The sequence below is a fragment of the Lygodium microphyllum genome, chromosome 1, assembly GCF_053477565.2.
Source record: "Lygodium microphyllum isolate KBCC chromosome 1, Lygodium_microphyllum_v1.1.10, whole genome shotgun sequence".
Classification (NCBI taxonomy): Eukaryota; Viridiplantae; Streptophyta; class Polypodiopsida; order Schizaeales; family Lygodiaceae; genus Lygodium; species Lygodium microphyllum.
This window is the reverse complement of record NC_141135.1, coordinates 6,806,379-6,826,782: the sequence shown is the minus strand read 5'-3', so window position 1 is coordinate 6,826,782 and position 20,404 is coordinate 6,806,379. Positions and strand designations below refer to the sequence as shown.

The following is a 20,404-nucleotide window of genomic DNA, read 5'->3' as shown; positions in this document are numbered from 1 at the left end:
GGCCAGTTCATTTCAGACTGCCCAAAACGGTATTTTGAGGTACTATGCTACTCATAAAGTGATTCTCAAAAGTTGGCTACATAGACACGCTAATAATCAAGAATACGTATGTCAGCCAAAGGGAAAATCAGGCTATATGAGACTTTGTGCAACTGGCATCTAAAGTCTCTATAGAGGATCCCCTTAACCAAGAGACCAAGCCCTAAGGCTGTGGCAAAATTCTTCATTCCACCACCTCCATGCATGACACCTCCGCCTCCCATGTGTGCAACAAGCTTGCACTTGCAACACAAGCTCTTTGTATACTGTATCCCTAGCATAAAACCCTTGTACTACTGCCATAAGGAAAATAAAATGCAAATAATGGGATCCTCCAAATTGTGACTGTGATAGGAAATTGAAGATGGGAGCCCTTTGACTCAATGCATCATGGCATATGGGTAAGTGTGGCTTCTAGGTGCTTGGTGTAACCATGAGCCTAAGACACACGCCCTATACAAAACACGGTTGTTTCATCTTCACCTATAGACCTTTGGCTTTCAGCTTCCTCAGCAGGTTGCCAAAATCGTTTTTTGTTACCAAGCATAAGACATTAGTCTCCTAAATGCACAACTTGGTGAAATTAAGAAAACTTCAAAATAAGAAAACCCAAAGTGGAAACAATTCTCCTATGAAATACATATAACAGTAATATAAATGTGTAGAATGGTAAAGGCTGCCAACAATGAAACCACACTACTGCAATCAGACCCGAGCAGAAACCTGCACTCTATGTGCTCAAAACCCTCAAAGTATGCCTTGCTTCCCTGTCAAGGACAGACCCCCAATCAGCCTCAATCAGTCCACAATCAGCCATGAACTCTTCTACTCATGCTCCTCGATCCACACCACCCCCTTTGGCTCACATTCTTGCTGTCGATGACTGATGATGATCTCTATCCACAATCAATGGATGTCTAAACACCACAAATGATATGCCAGCTGCTTACATAAGCCTTGGAACTGCAGTAGTCCCACCTGCCACCTGCCCCATAGCGACAGACCAACGGAACTACAACAACCAACGTTTTTGGAATTTTTTTCTGTTAACACAGGAATTCATACTAACTACATTTAGCTTTCAAAAGTAAACAGTATTAAATCCAAGCCAGCACCAAAGAACAGTGACATTAGTTTGTTCCGAAATTAGCTTTTCTTGAAATTTACATCATGTGACAGTGTGGTGATCTCAATAGGTGTGCAAGACCATGTGGACTTGTGGATATGGCATCTGAGTCACAATTTTAAAAAAGAAAATCAAAGTATATTTGACAGGAATTACCAGGCAAGTCTGTATTACATTATAAGGATGCAATCACCACTTTTATCAGTTCCTTGCCTTATCAACTTGTTCATTTTTAAGCCAATGCACATATTCTGAATAATATAAAGATAATGAATCCCTGTAAGAGATATACCTTGGTTTCTTCCATTGAAAAGCTCCAGGTTGGTGAATACTCTATAATCTCAAAATGTAGAGGTGGAAGAAAGGATGGAGTCAGCTCCTCAGTTGATGGACTTTGCCAGGTTATACTTGAAAGATCCTCGGTTTTGTCTTGGCTCTGTTCATGTATTGATATGTCAAAACAGGATGAAGTATTGGTGGATGCAGCTAAAGGGCTGTTCTCGGTATCCACAAGTTCCCTTTGCATCCATCTATCTAGACTATCAAGCTTCTTGAGTACTTCATCTCCAATTGGATACTGCAAAACAGGACTCTGAGAGTTCTGTTTATCTTCTGACCACTCCATTTGCAAGTTTGAATCTGATTTTTGAAGCCATGGTTGACTACCATTATCTTCTTTGTCCAGATTACCATGTGCAGTCTGCCTCAGGCCATCATACATCGAAGACATCTGCAGATCTTCTGAAGCTACAGCCTGTAGTGTTTGGATGGGTCAGGCAGCCTCAGCATTTGCAAACCATCACAAACCTCAATAGCTACTAGCACAAAAACCAACGAGCCTCATGCTAGGAAACTTCAATGAGCTAAATCACACTATATACATATACACTGTGTGGAACAACTCTCCTAAATCTGTGGATGAACTCATGGAGTTATGTTTATTGTACAGTGGTTTCCCAAAATCAGGAAGATTTCTCTGGTCATAAAGTGCAAGTTTTGTATTATTGTAGAAGTCATTATAGCTAGTCCACATTATGCAGCAAAACAGTATTGCAGGAACTGGCTAATGCAGTCTGGAATATGGCACAAAGCCCTTAAAAAATAGATTTCACAATTGGTCACCTCCTCTCACTTCTCAACGACAAAGAACGAACCAGTGTCAATCACACAAAAGCAATGAAGGACAATGGTCTTGAAGATCATTATACTATACCATACTATAGGTACTGTATTGTATGTGTTAATACCATAGGTTACCAACTAAATGGATACTTCTTTTCCAGTCTGATCCACAGTTTGGGATCGGTTAAATCCTTCGTGTACTAATAAGATTCTCTCACGGGATTATGTTGTTCGAGATTCAAACAACCTCTCTATCTTTTTTGTCAAAAAAATTAGGTTCCAAGTAGCTTTTGGAGAGAACAAAATAACTTTATCATGTCATATGTTAAATTATCTTAGGGTACCATTCAATACTGTATTTTCTCATACAATCCATCTCATGTTTTTCATAACAATTTTGATCTACATATCATTAAAATGTGTTATTACAGCACAAAAGGTTGAGATTCCCTCTCCTCCTCTGAGATCTCAAACCTTGTGCACTTTTTAAACTACTTTGTCACAAAGCAAGTTATCTATTCATGGTTTCTTCATGGGAAATTCCTTTATTTGTGAGAGGAAGAATGCAAGATCACATGAGAACTATACAGAAAAGATGTCAAGGTAAATGCTCCACAACATTGGGTTAGTTTGAAAGTGAATTGGGTGTGCAAAGGCTTGAGCAAAGCACTGGGATACGTGTCTCATTAGAACAAGTAAACAACATGTCATCAAGATAACAACAATTAGATGCATATCACCCTTCTATGTGAAAACCACATGTAGTCAAGTATAGATATATTTTCTCATACCAAGGCCAAGGTGCTTGATTTAGACCATACTTTTTTAATCTACACACGTTACTTTCCAACCCTTTCTAAACAAAACTATGAGGCTAAAATGCATATACTTTCTCATGCACATCACCATTAAAAAATGCAGTTGTAATGTAAATATAATGTAAATTCCAACCATCCTAACCTACTCTTGCATATTGCTATGAATTGTCAGAAGTGGATGCAGTAATGGAAGCATAAACAAATGCTGAAATAAACTGCTGAACACAAGGATAGAAGAGAGAAACACAAAAGAACATTGCAAAGAAGAGAACTCAAAAGAATGCTCGAGAAACGGAATCCATATAATAAACATGAGATAGTCGCATACAACAGTGAGTAGCTATGTAGGAAACGGCACTAGCTCCCTCTCTCCAACAAAAACTGTAGGTGATAATGAGTAACTAAGGAGGAGGAGCCTAAATATTAAGGACAAAATAATGCCATAAATGGCAGCAGGTCAGCCAGCATTTAATGCTGATCTTCAAGCAATAAATGCCAAAATAAGTAGCATAAAGGCCACAATAAAATGCCTAAATACCCTATTAATAACCAACATGACATAGACTCACACACAAGCTGACTAGACTCTTAATACCCTCTCTCGGATCATGGGTAATCTGATACAATACAATGATACAATGATAAGACACATCATAGTCATACAACAAAGACCACCACAATAGAACCATGGATACCCAAGGAGTGGGTGATCAAGCCACCACCAAGGTGCCACACAGATAATCTAAGTGTCGATGTCAATCATACCAGAACTTGTAAAATAGAGAGGAATCATAACAGATGTCTGTATCTATTAACAACGCCTCACAATGGCATACAAGACCATCCTATCAAAAATGCCTCTGAACATACATGACCATGGATTCCCCGCCTTCGGCCAAGATTGCCAAAGTGTCCCCTCATGTGAGCTCAAACTAGGAGGCAAGCCCACTCTCTGTCAAACAGAGCCCATCATGAACTTGAAAGTCAATCCCAGCTCCAAGATTTCAAAACCCACCAAACTTCAAGCAATGCGTCAGGGAAGTCCCTCTCTAGAACCTATGCACCTATATACTTATATAGATGAGGCTCACCTGCCCCACCTCATCACCCTCTCACACTCCCTCTTTGGCATTGGAGAGTCATGAGGGATGACTACATCACCTACCATAATTGCTTCTGCACAAGCCATGCTTTCAAAACAACACTCCATATTAGGTAATCAAGGCCGTGTGATTTGTCATCAATAGAAGAGCAAGGGGGAGCCATCTGGAGAGGATAGGAAGAGAAAATAAAGGAAAGAAGAGGAGAGAGAGAGTACAACCACACCAACAACACAAACTGCACAAAACAAAGTTCGCATGCAATGTACACAAGCTAATTGCGAAAACACAATGCTGAAATCACAAAAATCTGCAAAAAAACAGCCAAAAGGTGTCGCCCAGCATTGCACCACCAGCATGTGCTGAAAACGCATGTATGCTGAGCAAGGGACAAAAATCGCCCACAGTTCAGTAGCCACCAGGAGTAGCACGTGAGAGACAGACTGAAAAAGCAGCTGTAGGAGTATTAAATGCAGGCTGGCAATGCATTAAATGCAGCAAACCCAGATCTGTACAGCTGAAAACAGCGCAATTTGCAGTAGTAGGAGGTTGCCCGATCAACAGAGAGCAATGGAAGACCTGAAATCAACAGAATATAGCATTAGAAGAACAGATCTTGATATCTAATACCATGTCAGAAGTGGATGCAGCAATGGAAGCATAAATAAATGCTGAACAGAAGGACAAAAGAGAAAAACACAAAAGAACACTACAAAAAAGAGAACTCAAAAGAATGCCCGGAAAACAAAATATACCAAACACAAGACACTCACATACAATAGTGAGTCATTAGCTAAGTAGGCAAAGCCACCAGCTCCCTCTCTCCAACAAAACCTATAGGTGATAATGACTAATTGAGGAGGAGGAACCTCAATATAAAGAACAAAATAATGCCATAAATGGCAGCAGGTCAGCCAACATTTAATGCTGGTCTTCCAGCAAATAAATGCCCAAATAAGCAGCATTAAAGGCCACATTAAAATGCCTAAATACCCTAGTAATAACCAGCATGACACAGACCCACACACGAGTTGACTAGACTGCTGACATGAATTGTTGCTAAGCAACAAGTGGGAGCAATGCCCTCTAAGTCAATGCCCCTCTATTGAGCATAGCCCTTTGCCACGACTCTAGCCTTATAGCGATCGACACTATCATCTAGCTTACGTTTCAACTAGCAAACTTGCTTAGAACCAAGCATCATTCTTCACAATAGCATCATCCTTATATTTTATAGCAACCATCCAATTTTCTAAATTTTGTACCTCTTCAAAAGAAATAGGCTTGTTCTCAACGACACCTCTTCTTGTTGCACTTGCACCTTTCACAACAATAGCAGGACGTATACGAATTCCTTGCACAATGTTCCACAATCCTTTTGCAACCAATGCATGACACATCATATAAGTCCACAATGGATAATTAGTTCCGTCCAATGTGTCCTCAACAACCAACGCATGGAATAATACATCACTATTCTAGCCATGGTCATTGACTACACTCCATGCAAAAGTTGCCAATATAGAAGAAAATGTGAACGGAACCAATTTCCACTACATTACACAATACAAAACAGGCTGCAAAAGGCCTTGACTATAGAAATGAATAGTATCAAAATTTCTACACTAAAGAAGAAAATGCTCACCAAGAATCGCCTCGAGGAGATGAGGCGAACAGTATTAATGACTCTACCCCCAAGAGATCAAAGCCCACCCTCATACCAAATGTTGAATTTAGGATTGTAGGAATGTATACACAACTTGAAGAAGAAGCTTGAACACTCACGAAACAAAGTGTGTTGACAAGTATGAATCTAGAACATTTAGAAGAGTTATTTTGCCCTAGAGAAAATGGGCATATATAATAAGCACAGGAAAAAAAGCCTCCTAGTAAGGGAAAAACATGCTACAGTAGTCCTAAATGTGTTCACTCAAGGGTGGAAGGGGATTTGAAGGCAGAGAACAAGGGGATGGAGGGGAAGGAGTCGAAGACAAAGGAGGGGTGCTAATTGGTAACCTCGAAGGAAGGGAAGGGACCGATGGTGGGGGGTCAGTTGATGGCAAAGAACCATCTATAGTAGAAATACCATCAACTGATCTTCCGCAAATAGCACATCCTTGCTCACCTCAATCTTTCGTTTCATTGGGCCATAGAGCCTGTAGCCCTTCATAATCGTACTATAACCAATGAAGATCAACTTTTTTGACTTCAAATCAAGCTTGTCTTGTTTCATCTTGTCCACATGGATATAGCGATTGCACCCAAAGATGTGAAAATGAGACATGGAAGGCTCCTTCCCAAAGAAAGCCTCATATGGAGTCATGCCCTATAAAGCCCAAGTCAGAGACCCTTGCAAATATGTACCATTGTAGCAACCAACTCACCCCAAAGGGAATGAGAAAGACCTCAATGCTCCAACATTGAGCATGTAAAAAAAGGTGGGGTTTGTGGGGAGAAACACAGTGTATGGCTAACACAATGATAAGGAAACTTAAAAACACAAAAGAAGAATAAGAATAAGAGTGAAGAATGATTAACTCTAAATCATGTTGAATAAATCATGCTGATACAATGAAACAAAGCTCTAAGATGATTGCATTCTCTCGGTTGATTAAGTGACAACACTATTGGGTTTGACTCACGCCTACGCTCACAGAGGAGTGTCAATGATCCTCGATAGGACACTAGGGCGCTTTTTACTCTCCTTATCAGAGGTTTTTTCCCCCAATTATATTCTTCTTTATTTCATATGCTTATGTTATAGAGTTCGGGCACTTATCATGTTTTACACCTTTCGGGTGTGAACGCACATTAACAACCCCAAGGTTTAGGGTTGTACTTTGTACTTGCACGTTACTCTTTTGATTATTGCATTGGGAGTCGTATCTTCACTCTCACACTCTCTTTGTTGTCAACTATGTACTCTCAACTGAGCTTCTTTCTAGTGGTGGTGATGAGGTCATCCCTCACAACTCTCTCGTGCCAGAGAGGGAGTGTGAGAGGGTGGTGAGATGGGGCAGCCGCGCCTCATCTATATTTCTATACAGATGCACATGATCCAGAAAGGGATGTCCTTGATGCATTGACGAAGTCTAGCAAATTCAAATCCTAGAGTTGGGATTGACATCCAAGTTCATGATGGGTTGGTTATTTGACAAAGAGCGGGTGGCTTTCATCTAGAGCTCATATGAGGGGACACTTTGGCGGTTTGGCTAATTAAAGGGAATCCATGGTCATTTATGCGTTGCGGCATTGGCGACAGGATGGTCACGTGTGCTACATCAAAGGCATCATTGACTTGAGAGTTGCTATGATCTTCTCTATCTTTAGGAGTTGGTACAATCAACATCGATATCAGGTTCTCTCCGAGGCACCTTGGTGGCGGCTTGATCACCTATTGCTTGGGTATCCATGGTTATACTTGGTGGTTCTATGTTGTATGGTTTCTGATTTATTCTCATTGTACCATTGTATTGTATCAAATCACCCATGATCTGAGAGAGGGTGTTAGCAGAGTACGTCAACTCATGTGTGAGTCTCAATATGTATTATGGCTAGGCACTTTATGTAGTTATTTTAGGCATTTTTAGTGTGTAGCATTTTATGCTATTGTGGCATTTATAGCTATCAGTCAGCCAACATTAAATGCTGACCGACCTGGCATATTTTGTGGCATTATTCATGCCTATATATATTCTGGGCTCCTCCTCCTCAATTGGTTCAGTTCACCACCTAGAGGTCCCGTGGAGAGAGGAGCCGGTGCCAGTGCCCACGCAACCAATGACTCACTGTTGTATGCGACAATCTCATGTTTGACATATGGATTCCATTTCCCCGAGCATACATCTGAGTTCTCGTCTGTATTGTGTTCTTTCTTTCCCTTTCTCTTTTCTCTTGTATTTCAGCAGTTTATTACAGTATATGTTTACGCTTCCATTGCTGCTCCACTTCTGACAGGTCACAAGAAAGTCTCCAAACAATGGCAAGTTGGCTGATATCCTGGCTTGAAAATGCAAAACAAGTTGTCTTGTGGCCAGCCTCCCATGTCCCGAAATGCAAGCTACATGAGTAAACTCCAAGTGAGACAAGGTTGATCGTCCCACTACACGATAAAGAAAGGTTAGGAGTGGCTCCTAGGCTATGGTACAACCTTTGAGTGTTGGGTTCGGACACCCTACAAATTAGAAATGGCCATCATTAGAATATAGGATGTCTATGATGAGGATATGTTGCAAAGGGAAAGGCAAAATGTCTAGCTTGTCAAGGTACCCAAACAGGATGAAAACAAAACTATGGATTAGTAAAGTGTCCACCCATGTGGGAACAAACTAGGAGCAAGCACTATTCACTATCTATACCTCTCATCATGGCTTTGAAAGTTGAATCAGCTCCAAGATTTGAATCGCCAAACGGTGTCAACGCATGTAGAAAGCCTCCCTTAGGATCCACCACATCATACGAATGTGTGGCAAGCATCAACATGTCCTACCTCCACCCTCTCATAATCATCCCTCTGGAGTCTCTGGCCTAGAGATACATGAGTGCAAGTCCATCACTATAGTGCAAGGACATTACCATTGTGCCCAAAAACATACACAGAAGGAGAATACTGTCAGAGTGCAGCGGTGCGGAAGCGTAGGACTGAGAGAGAGAGAACGCAGAGAGAGAAGGGAGAGAAAGAGACAGTGTACACTGAAGATCTGCTGTATAAAGAATGCTGAATACAAAGATATACACGGGCGCAGTGCGCTGGACTGCGTGTCTCCACCTCGACGATGCGACCTGCTGTCCACCTCGAAGTCTGCTGCAGTCTGCACTGTCTGCTGTCAGAAATCTGCGAACAGAGACAGAGATCTGCACGGCACCGGTCTGTAATCTGCGACAGAGAATGAATGCCAGACTGCTGAAAACGTCAGCAATAAATAGGCGAAAATCTGCCTAGGATGGGGCGCCAAAATAAGGCGCAGCCTGATAAAAATCAGCTGCAGACAGTCGGACTGCCACGTGGCAGTCCGACTGCACAGTCCGACTGTGCAGCTGGACTGTGCAGCTGCTGCCTGCTGCTGCCTGCCTGAAACAGGCTATGATCTCTGACACCCCCTCTCAGAGCCTGGACAGGGCAGAAGCCTGAGGGATCTGGAATGTTGCCGAAGTAGAGCCTGAGGAAGCGCCTTCGTAAACAAATCCGCAAGATTATCCTCCGTCTTGCAATACTCCACAGTGATGGTCTCATCCAAAAGCTTTTCTCGGATGAAGTGGTACTGGATCTCAATGTGCTTCGTCCGGGCATGAAAAACAGGGTTCCTTGCCAAGGCAATGCAACTCTCATTGTCACATCGCAGCAATGTAGGACGAGTCTGGGGGCACCCAAGCTCCTCCAACAATCTCCGAAGCCACACAACCTCGCATGTGGTGGAAGATGCGGCCCGATATTCCGCCTCAGTAGACGAAAGGGCTACCGTGGGCTGCTTCTTGCTACTCCAAGAAATAACACCTGCACCCAAAGTAAAGCAGTAACCTGTTGTAGACCGCCTGTGGTCCACGTCACCGGCCCAATCCGAGTCGCTCCAACCTGCAAGTACAAGATCTGACCCATCTGTCCCTGCGGGGTAATGAATCCCCAAATCAGACGTCCGAGATGACGGATTTGGGGCTACTCCATTTCTTTTTAGGACATGAGATTTTTCAGTCTCAGAGGGGGATCTTTCTCTCCCAACAGAGATATGTACAGGAGCTCTTGGCGTCTTTTGAGATGGAAGATTGTCGGGCCCTCTCTACTCCTATGGATCCGAACTGGAAGGCCACTTCCCACTCAGCTTCTCCTTTGGCGGATGCTTCCCGCTATCGACAGTTGATAGGGTCTTTGATTTGGCTTCTCAACACCAGGGTTGATCTATGTTTTGCTGTTGGGCTCTTGGCAGGGTTCATGAGTGAACCTAAGACGGTGCATTGGCAGGCTGCTCAGAGGATACTTCGGTATCTGAGGGGGACGTCTGATTTGGGGATTCATTACCCCGCAGGGACAGATGGGTCAGATCTTGTACTTGCAGGTTGGAGCGACTCGGATTGGGCCGGTGACGTGGACCACAGGCGGTCTACAACAGGTTACTGCTTTACTTTGGGTGCAGGTGTTATTTCTTGGAGTAGCAAGAAGCAGCCCACGGTAGCCCTTTCGTCTACTGAGGCGGAATATCGGGCCGCATCTTCCACCACATGCGAGGTTGTGTGGCTTCGGAGATTGTTGGAGGAGCTTGGGTGCCCCCAGACTCGTCCTACATTGCTGCGATGTGACAATGAGAGTTGCATTGCCTTGGCAAGGAACCCTGTTTTTCATGCCCGGACGAAGCACATTGAGATCCAGTACCACTTCATCCGAGAAAAGCTTTTGGATGAGACCATCACTGTGGAGTATTGCAAGACGGAGGATAATCTTGCGGATTTGTTTACGAAGGCGCTTCCTCAGGCTCTACTTCGGCAACATTCCAGATCCCTCAGGCTTCTGCCCTGTCCAGGCTCTGAGAGGGGGTGTCAGAGATCATAGCCTGTTTCAGGCAGGCAGCAGCAGGCAGCAGCTGCACAGTCCAGCTGCACAGTCGGACTGTGCAGTCGGACTGCCACGTGGCAGTCCGACTGTCTGCAGCTGATTTTTATCAGGCTGCGCCTTATTTTGGCGCCCCATCCTAGGCAGATTTTCGCCTATTTATTGCTGACGTTTTCAGCAGTCTGGCATTCATTCTCTGTCGCAGATTACAGACCGGTGCCGTGCAGATCTCTGTCTCTGTTCGCAGATTTCTGACAGCAGACAGTGCAGACTGCAGCAGACTTCGAGGTGGACAGCAGGTCGCATCGTCGAGGTGGAGACACGCAGTCCAGCGCACTGCGCCCGTGTATATCTTTGTATTCAGCATTCTTTATACAGCAGATCTTCAGTGTACACTGTCTCTTTCTCTCCCTTCTCTCTCTGCGTTCTCTCTCTCTCAGTCCTACGCTTCCGCACCGCTGCACTCTGACATGGTCCTCGACTCACGATCGAGGACTCGCACTGTAGAACTGTCAAACTCCACCAGAAGACCAAGGGAACAAATCTTATGGACTGAAAGGAGATGGTACCCCAATCCTGGTACATGCAAAACCTCTGAAGTATGGGTGCCACCTCGTCCATCCGGAATAAGCTGCATCTTACCCCGACCTGCAATAGAAACTGAAGAGCTGTCTCCAATGAGAACCTGCCCACGCGAAGGTCGCAGCTGGGCGACACCATCTGATGAAGGAGTCATGTGCCGTGAGGCACCACTATCAATAATCCACTCTCGAGATTGGGAAGCCGCCATCGCAGCATCAGAAGCATTCGGAGAAGCGTCCTCAATGACAACTAAATGTAGAAATGCAGCTGATGAGGGTGCAGCCACCGCTCCAGAATCCTTGGTTTCCTTCTTCTTGGTGTCCTTCGAGTCTTTGTCAGGGCAATCCTTCTTCCAATGGCCAGTCTTTCCACAAATATGGCATGTGGAGTCTTTGTCCTTGTCCTTCTCCTTGTCCTTCTTGGACTTGTTATCCCCCTTCTTCTTCTTTTGGTCCTTCCCCTTCTTCTGAGAGGCTTGACCTGTCAACGCCTCCGTCTTGGAAGCATTCTGTCCCTTTAACTGTTCCTCTTGGTCCAAGACCATAGGAACCAACTCCTCCCACCGAAGAGTAGACTCTCGCCCTGAAGCAATAAGGGCAGAGTAAAATGTACCGAATCGTGGCGGCAACTGGGACAAGAGTGTAATCGCCATGTCTTCGGAGGAGATCGGCTTCCCCGCATTCTGAACCTGCATCTGTAGCTGCCTTAGCTTGTTAATGTGTTCCCTTAGCGAAGAAGACTTATTGACGGACAAGGTCCGCATCTGTACCTCCAAAGAAACCCTCTTCATCAGGGTCATCCGATTGTACATTTGATCAAGCTCCAGCCATATCTCACGAGCCACCGTCAAGTGCTCGATGTGAGCGATCACAGCTGTAGTGCATGATAGAAAGAGAAAGGATCGAATCCTGGCATTCAGTTTGTCCCAATGAGACTGGGCCCTGGCCAACTCCGCACGAGCATCGGAAGAGAGTTTGGACTCATCTCTTACCGAGGGTCGGTCAATATCTTCCTGTACCAACTCCGCCAAATCATAGGACTCCAGAATGGCCAACATCATAACGCGCCAAATGCGGTAGTTGTCGCCGTCGAGCTTCTGATCTGTAGGAAGAGCCGGTAGGACAGGCACCTTCCGGTCCATAATCGCCTGGAACTCCAGGTCCATCTCTGTAGACATCTTCACCTGCAATGCCTTCTCAAACGCAAAAGCAGCCCCCTCTGACTGAGTAGACTCAGCCTGCTAAGGCTCTTCAGCGTCCCGAAGCTTCTTCACCCGCCGGAGGCGATGAAAAAGCAAAACCTGCACTTTTAGGTTGAAAACTCAAACTTTCTCCGCGACAAACAGCAGTAAACAGCAGCAAATCCACCACCTGTACTCCTTTCCTGTGCGCCCACACTCGTTTCAGCCTTGTTCCAAGGCGCAGCCCTCCTGTCTGCCCTTAAACGCAAAAAACGCAAATTTGTGTCGCGATGGAAACTCCTCTTCAGGTTGATTCTGCGCTCAGTCAGCCCTCATACACTGCTCTGATACCATGTCAGAGTGCAGCGGTGCGGAAGCGTAGGACTGAGAGAGAGAGAACGCAGAGAGAGAAGGGAGAGAAAGAGACAGTGTACACTGAAGATCTGCTGTATAAAGAATGCTGAATACAAAGATATACACGGGCGCAGTGCGCTGGACTGCGTGTCTCCACCTCGACGATGCGACCTGCTGTCCACCTCGAAGTCTGCTGCAGTCTGCACTGTCTGCTGTCAGAAATCTGCGAACAGAGACAGAGATCTGCACGGCACCGGTCTGTAATCTGCGACAGAGAATGAATGCCAGACTGCTGAAAACGTCAGCAATAAATAGGCGAAAATCTGCCTAGGATGGGGCGCCAAAATAAGGCGCAGCCTGATAAAAATCAGCTGCAGACAGTCGGACTGCCACGTGGCAGTCCGACTGCACAGTCCGACTGTGCAGCTGGACTGTGCAGCTGCTGCCTGCTGCTGCCTGCCTGAAACAGGCTATGATCTCTGACAAATACGTGTCGCAATAGAGGAGATCAAGAAATGCCAGAACTTGCATAGGCAAACCCAACAATCATCGATTCAACCTAGCCACGCCATAGAGGCAATCGATTTCCCTCTCTAACAAGAAACTACCATCCAAGACATAACCCGAGAGGTCAAGAGTCCATGTCGCCATCGTCTTCCATCAATGAAGCAAAACCATTGATGCCTGTCGGGTTTCACTCACGCCTACGCTCATAGAGGAGTGTCAATGATCAATAGAACACTGGGGCACTTTTTACTCTCCGTACGAGAGGTTTTTTCCCCCAAGTTTATTTTGATCATTTGATGTGCCTATGTTACACATTTACGGGCACTTATCGTGTTACACACACTTTGGGTGCGAACACCCTCTTACAACCCTAAGGTTTAAGGGTTATACCTTGTACTTTCACCACACACTTTCAATCTATTGCATTGGGTGTCGTGCTTCACTCTCCGCACTGTCTACTCCACTCTCAGCTAAGCTCCAATCCTCTCCACCTCTCACATTTGGTATCAGAGCAAAGTACAACTCAATCCATACCCTGCAGACTGTGCCACCCAATCAACCAGAGTTGCCGCGAAAGAAGCCATGTCTCGTCTACCTCCTCAAGCAGAGCAGTCCTAGCTCGACTGCCACCAATGCAGTAGTGGTCGCCTACACCTGTGTTGCGCCTCGCTAGACAACCCGTCATGGCTGTGGCACCCAATGCCGCCCCTGCGTTTGACAGTCTGCCTATGCAGCTTCCCTATGCTGCTGCGCCAACTTGGGCTGCCCCACCTACAACACTATCAGCGCCTTGCATTAGGTCCCTCTGCGCTCCTCTTTTGCCCTGTGCCATGCGCTGCACCACCCGCCAGTACAACACTACAACTCCGCTAGTTGCACCGCCCTGTGGCCTGATCTATAGCGCCGCCTACTGCTCCATACTCACCCACCTGGGGCTGAACCTCCGCCCACCTATGGCCAGCAACGCCTTTGCATTTTCAACTACCACCAGTCTGCCACTCGTCGGTCACCTGCTCAAACCGCCGGCGACCAGCTTGATTGGTTTCTGAGATTCATCTCTGGAAAAGGCACTTTTGCCCGAGCAGGCACAACAGTCTGGATACGTATCTTAGACACGATTGATGCAAAAATTTCTTGGCAAACAAGTCAAGAATTTTGGGGCTTTGGAGTTTTATGAAGACGTTGGTACATGCAAAGCAAATGCGGTCTAAAATAGACTGTTTTTGAGCATTTTTGGGTAAAAAATTTTGGGATTTTTAATTCTACAATGTTGTTGAGCATTGAATGCACCTTGGACTGCATGCATTATAGACAGTTTTGACAGAGTGTACTTCAATTTGCTAATTGCAGCAAGCTATTTGTTGTAATTTCAGAAAATTTTGAGATTTCCACGTTGGTCCAGCTTGGACATTGCTCTTTTGCTCTTTTCTTGGCATTGATTATCATGGCAAATCAAGGAGGTGATGTACTTACCTATGTATTCAAGGAGGACAAGTTGGATGGTAACAACTATTCACTCTGGTCCTTCATGATGAAGAATGTGTTGATTGCAAAGAATCTTTGGGATTACGTAAGTGGAGAAGAAGTTAGGCCCGGAGTTGTAGTTCCTGCTGCTGCTCCTCCAACAAGATGTGGACAACGGGCAACTCAACCTGTTCAGCATGCTCCACTTCAGCCACTTTCCCAAAGATCAGCAGCTCAAAAGGCATGGGATAGAGTTGGATGCTCTTTCAATCAATCACTCCGCATATTTAGCATCCACTCTTACTCCTGCTATGTTACAGGCAGAGTCATGGCATGGTCGCATGGGGCTTGTTTACAACATACCCAAATACTAGATGGATTACCTCTCTTGAAGAGACCTCCTGAGCACTCTTGCAAGGAATGTATTTTGGGGAAAATGCATTGATTTTCGTTTCCCCGTGATGTTGCTTTTAGAGCCACAACCAAGTTATAGCTAGTGCACTCAGATGTATGTGGCCCTATGCAGACAAAGTCATTGGGTGGATGTTACTATTTTGTGACTTTTATTGATGACTTTACTTGCTTTTGTTGGGTTTACTCTTTAGTGAAAAAGTCAAAAGTGTATGATGCATTTTTGGATTTTGCAACACTTGTTAAGAACCAATCTAGCTATAGGGTGAAGACTTTCCGTTCGGACTAAGGGGGGGAATATATATCCTCTATGTTGAATTCTTTTTGGAAGCAGAAGGGCATTGTTCATCAATTCACTATTGCTTATACTCCACAACAGAATGGGGTTGCAAAGAGGAAGAATCAGTCACTCACGGAGATGGCCAAATGTATGCTGAAAGCAAAGAGCTTGCCACATAGTTTTTGGATGGAAGTTGTTATGTATGCTTGCCATGTTTTGAATAGATGCCCCACCAAAGCATTAAAGAATGTCACACCTTTTGAGGCTTGGAATAGCCGGAAACCTTTTGTTAGGCACTTTCGTACTTTTGGGTGTCTTGCATATGCACACATTTCAAAGGTACTTAGAAAAAAGTTGGATAACAAAGCTGTCAAATGCATTTTTGTGGGGTACAACAGTGAGAGCAAAGGATACAAACTATATGATCCTGCCTCTAAAAAGGTATTTGTCAATAGGGATGTACTTTTCGATGAAAAATCAGAATTATCCCTTGCTGGTTTTGACACATATCAGGCTGTCAATGATGTCTTTAAAGGGCTACTACCCATTTCATTTGGTGATTCAGCTAGAGTTTCAGCAAGTGAACTTAATGTTCAGCCAGCTGCTCCATTGGAAAATGCAGAAAATCAGCCATTGGCTGATCTGGATATTCAGCAAAGTGCTGAATCTAAAATTCGACAAGAGCTTGTGCACAGTCTGGAGGCAAGAAAAATGCCTAGATGGTATTTACAGACTATGAAAGATAGTCATTTGTATGCTCTCCCATGGCTGGTCGTACTAGTAGCAAGCTCGTATGCATGATACTGCACATACCACGGAGCTTGTTATGGCAGCAAATACGGTTGATAATGAGGAGCTTGAATGTTTTGATTTGAGGATCCACAACATAATGTGCATTGTTGGCAACAATGCAAGCTGAGTTTGATTCCATCATTAAGAATCAAGCATAGGATTTGGTATCTTTGCCTATTAGGAAGAAGCCATTGGAACAAAATGGATCTACAAGCTGAAAAGGAATGCAAATGGATCCATTGACAAAAATAAAGACAGGCTTGTAGCCAAGGGCTATGCACAGAAAAAAGGCATTGACTATGAGGAGACATTTGCACCTACCTCTTGCATGACTACTATCAGGTATATGGTTGCTTTGGCTGCCTATTATGGATGGACTCTGCATCAATTAGATATAAAGACTGCATTTTTACATGGAGAACTTCATGAAGAAGTATATGTACAGCAGCCCATTGGTTTTGCAGTTGAGGGATCCGAACACTTGGTTTGCAAGCTGAAAAGGGCTTTACATGGCTTGAAACAAGCTCCTAGAGCTTGGTACATAAAGATTGATGCCTTCTTACTCAGCCAAGGGTTTATAAACAGCTCATCAGAGTCTACTCTTTATGTATTTAAAGAGGGGGGATCCATGCTAATCATTTGTCTATATGTCGATGACCTTTTGCTTACAGGGACACATGCTGATCAGATTTCAGAATTTAAACAAAATTTGTAGCAAACTTTTGAGATGTTAGACTTGGGGTCTTTGCATTATTACTTGGGCATGCAGTTTATACATGATGCTAGAGGTATCGGTTTATCACAGTCAAGATACATTGGTAAACTCCTTGAGAGGTTTGGCTTACAGGATTGCAAGCCAGTTTGTACACCAATGGAACCTGGACTGAAACTGTCACTGCATGATGATAGTGATTTGTTTGATATACACACATATGCTCCAACAGTTGGATACCTTATCTACCTATGCAACACTAGGCCGGACATACAATTTGCAATTTCAGTCTTAAGCAGATATATGCATCAGCCACGCATGTCACATTAGTAAGTTGTCAAGCATGTTTTCCGTTACTTGCAAGGTACTAGATCTCTTGGATTGCTTTATGCCAAGGGGGGACCACTGCACTTACATGCTTACAATGATTCTGATTGGACTTGTGATTATGATTCACATCACTCCGCTAGTGGCAATTGTTTCTTTCTTGGCTCATCTTGCATATCTTGGCTTAGCAAGAAACAGTCCACTGTTGCCACATCGTCATGTGAAGTTGAATACAATGCAACTTTTACTATTATAATTGAATGTGTATGGCTTAGACGTTTGCTAGCCGATCTAGATGTATCTGTCTCGGAGCCTACTCCTTTGTTCACTGACAATCAAAGTGCCATTGCAATGGCACGGAACCTAGTGTTTCATGCATGCACGAAACACACTGAGATACATTATCACTTTGTTAGAGAGAGGCTACATGCAGGAGATATCAACCTTGTCTATTGTCCTACTATCAATAATGTGGCAAACATCTTCACCAAAGCTCTTCCTCATGACAAATTTGAAGCATTTTGCAATGCTTCAAATTTGATCTCCTTTGGTAGCACAGATGGCCCTTGTATTTTGATCACTCTTCACTCTAGGGGGTTTTGTTGGGTTTCACTCACGCCTATGCTCACAGAGGAGTGTCAGTGTGATCAGTAGGACATTGGGCACTTTTTCCTCTCCGTACGAGAGGTTTTTTTTCCCAATTTTATTTTCTTTATTTTATGTGCCTATGTTACACATTTATGGGCGCTTATCGTGTTGCACACACTTCGGGTGTGAACACACTCTTACAACCCTAGGGTTTAAGGGTTATGCCTTGTACTTTCATCATACACTTTCAATCCATTGCATTGGGTGTCGTGCTTCACTCTCCACACTGTCTACTCCACTCTCAGCTGAGCTTCGATCTTCTCCACCTCTCACAATGCCACCAAAGAACACGGTGACCCTCTCTCTACCACCTGAGGATTGAGACAGGCAGATGGGAGGGTATACAGACAGAAGAACGCATATGCCCACTATGCGACAGAGAGCCAAAGACAGAGGAACACTACATCTGCCGATGCACTGTATATTACGACATACGAGGTAGATACCACTGTCTGTTTCGAGAGGGTTTTGGACCCCTGAGACGGATCATGCAGTATGAGGATCAGAGATGCTTGGGATTTTTCCTCTTGGAGCTCCAGAGGCGCAGAGCAACAATTCTACGGAGTAGGAGGCCCCCACAGCTCGGCTCACATAGACAGAGAGCAGTCACTGACTTTTTCATGGATACACGACAGAGTATGGCAGATACCACTACTACTGCCACACAGCCTACAGGAATACATCATCATTGGACCTCATCTTCTGTAGGTGTCCCTTTGGATAGAGCAGTGGCACTTAGCCGGTCTAGGCGCCCACATCCACCCGGACGAAGGCCTAGACATCCACACCACAGACAAATTAAAGCCATCATTGAGCGCCACAGGAGACAGATGCCAAGACGCCTTAGCTATGCAGAGATACACTTCCCTAGAGAACAGACATATCATTGATGGAGAGTTTTCCTTTCTCTACTCTCACTTTCAGATCACTGACATGTTTCCCTTTTATGGGACACTATTTCATTTCATTTCATTTCCTTTTCAGTCTTATAGGCATGTTTTTCATCTTTCTTCTCGTTCTAGATGAGAAACACACCATCATCATTGTATGTACTGTTTTGGTCTCATAGGCCACATTGGCCTTTTAGAGACGTTAATATACTCTCTCTCTCTCTCTCTCTCTACCAATCACCACCATCCATCGATCAACATGATCACCACATATGAAGCATGGCACCATCTCATCTAGATGGCATAGAAATGAGGCAACAAAAGCCATCAAAAAGCAGATGCCAAGTCCATGTGGCCATCATCTACCATCCGTGAAGTAAAACCATTGATGTCACCGCCATCCATCAATCAACATGATCACCACATATGAAGCATGACACCATCTCATCTAGATGGCATAGAAATGAGGCAACCAAAGCCATTGAAAAGCAGCCACCAAGAGAACTTGATGAAGCAAGCCGAAAACCACTATCCTCTAAAGAAGCCTCTAGGACCACCACAGATGCCAAGTGAATCCTTGAAGCGCAAACCATGGTTGAAGTATAAGTTGAAGAACCTGCATTTGTGAACCAAAGACCAAGCATCCTTCAAGCTTGAAAAGAAAGCTTTAGAAGATCAAGGTTAGACCATAGTGAAGAAATATCGAGCCACTAAGATAGGAAGCACAATGAAAATCGATGATATACAAGATGATGACGGAGAATAGAGAGTAAGAGATAGCTACACTTCTCATGGTCAACCAGCCCTGAACAATCAAAAAAGGTTCGATAGTACAATCACAATTCACACACACAAACACTAAAAGCCACAGAGATGGCATCAATGGTGAAGTGAATATAGTAAGGAATCGCAACAACCAACACAATAGACTCTCTTCACAGTTGAAAATTCAAAACACAAAACGCAAGCATGAATGTGACAGATCAGTAAAAATACAAAGTTTACCACTGTCCGGAGCAAGCCATCAAAAATGCAAGATCCTTGAGTTGTAAGACAAACAAGCTGGACTCAATATAAGAAGCTGAGCTCCCAATTTTGCAGAACATCAGTAGTCTTTCCTTGTTTCTTTAGAAGATAGTTTTGACATCAGAGAGATATTGTCTTATAATAGGTAAATTATATGCTGCAATACATTATGAAAGCAATTTTCTCATACATCATAAACGGCATATTCTAACTTGTACGAATTAAGGATTTCTTGAGGACAGTTTACACGTCTAGGCTTTATGTCCAAGGAATCCAAAGTCATCTGGATTGGCAAAATAGCACAAGCCAGTCATGTTACCTGGTTATGGAAAGAAACAGTTCCTAATGATGCTCCACTTATAGCGGTACCCTGACCATCGTTAGTGGGCACTCCAGTCCAATCTATGTTGTTCAGAGACTGTGTTTTCCCTTCCCAGGTTGGGTTATTGATGCCTGTCATGTCATAGTTCACATTACCTATCAAC

General features: G+C 44.1%; 1 protein-coding gene across 4 annotated transcripts in view; it reads right to left on the bottom strand.

Annotated features, from left to right (window-relative positions):
• LOC148040814 (calmodulin-binding transcription activator 6-like) overlaps positions 1-20,404 on the bottom strand; it is an 87,175-nt gene that overhangs the window by 42,879 nt on the left and 23,892 nt on the right. For 3 of the 4 annotated variants that reach the window (XM_087667277.1, XM_087667404.1, XM_087667430.1), the window contains 2 exons: positions 20,239-20,396; positions 1,458-1,919 (listed from right to left, as the gene is read on the bottom strand). In XM_087667277.1, the coding sequence (XP_087523403.1) occupies positions 1,458-1,919; positions 20,239-20,396 (620 nt within the window). The remainder of the gene's footprint in view (positions 1-1,457; positions 1,920-20,238; positions 20,397-20,404) is intronic. The other variant, XM_087667341.1, reaches the window with a different exon arrangement.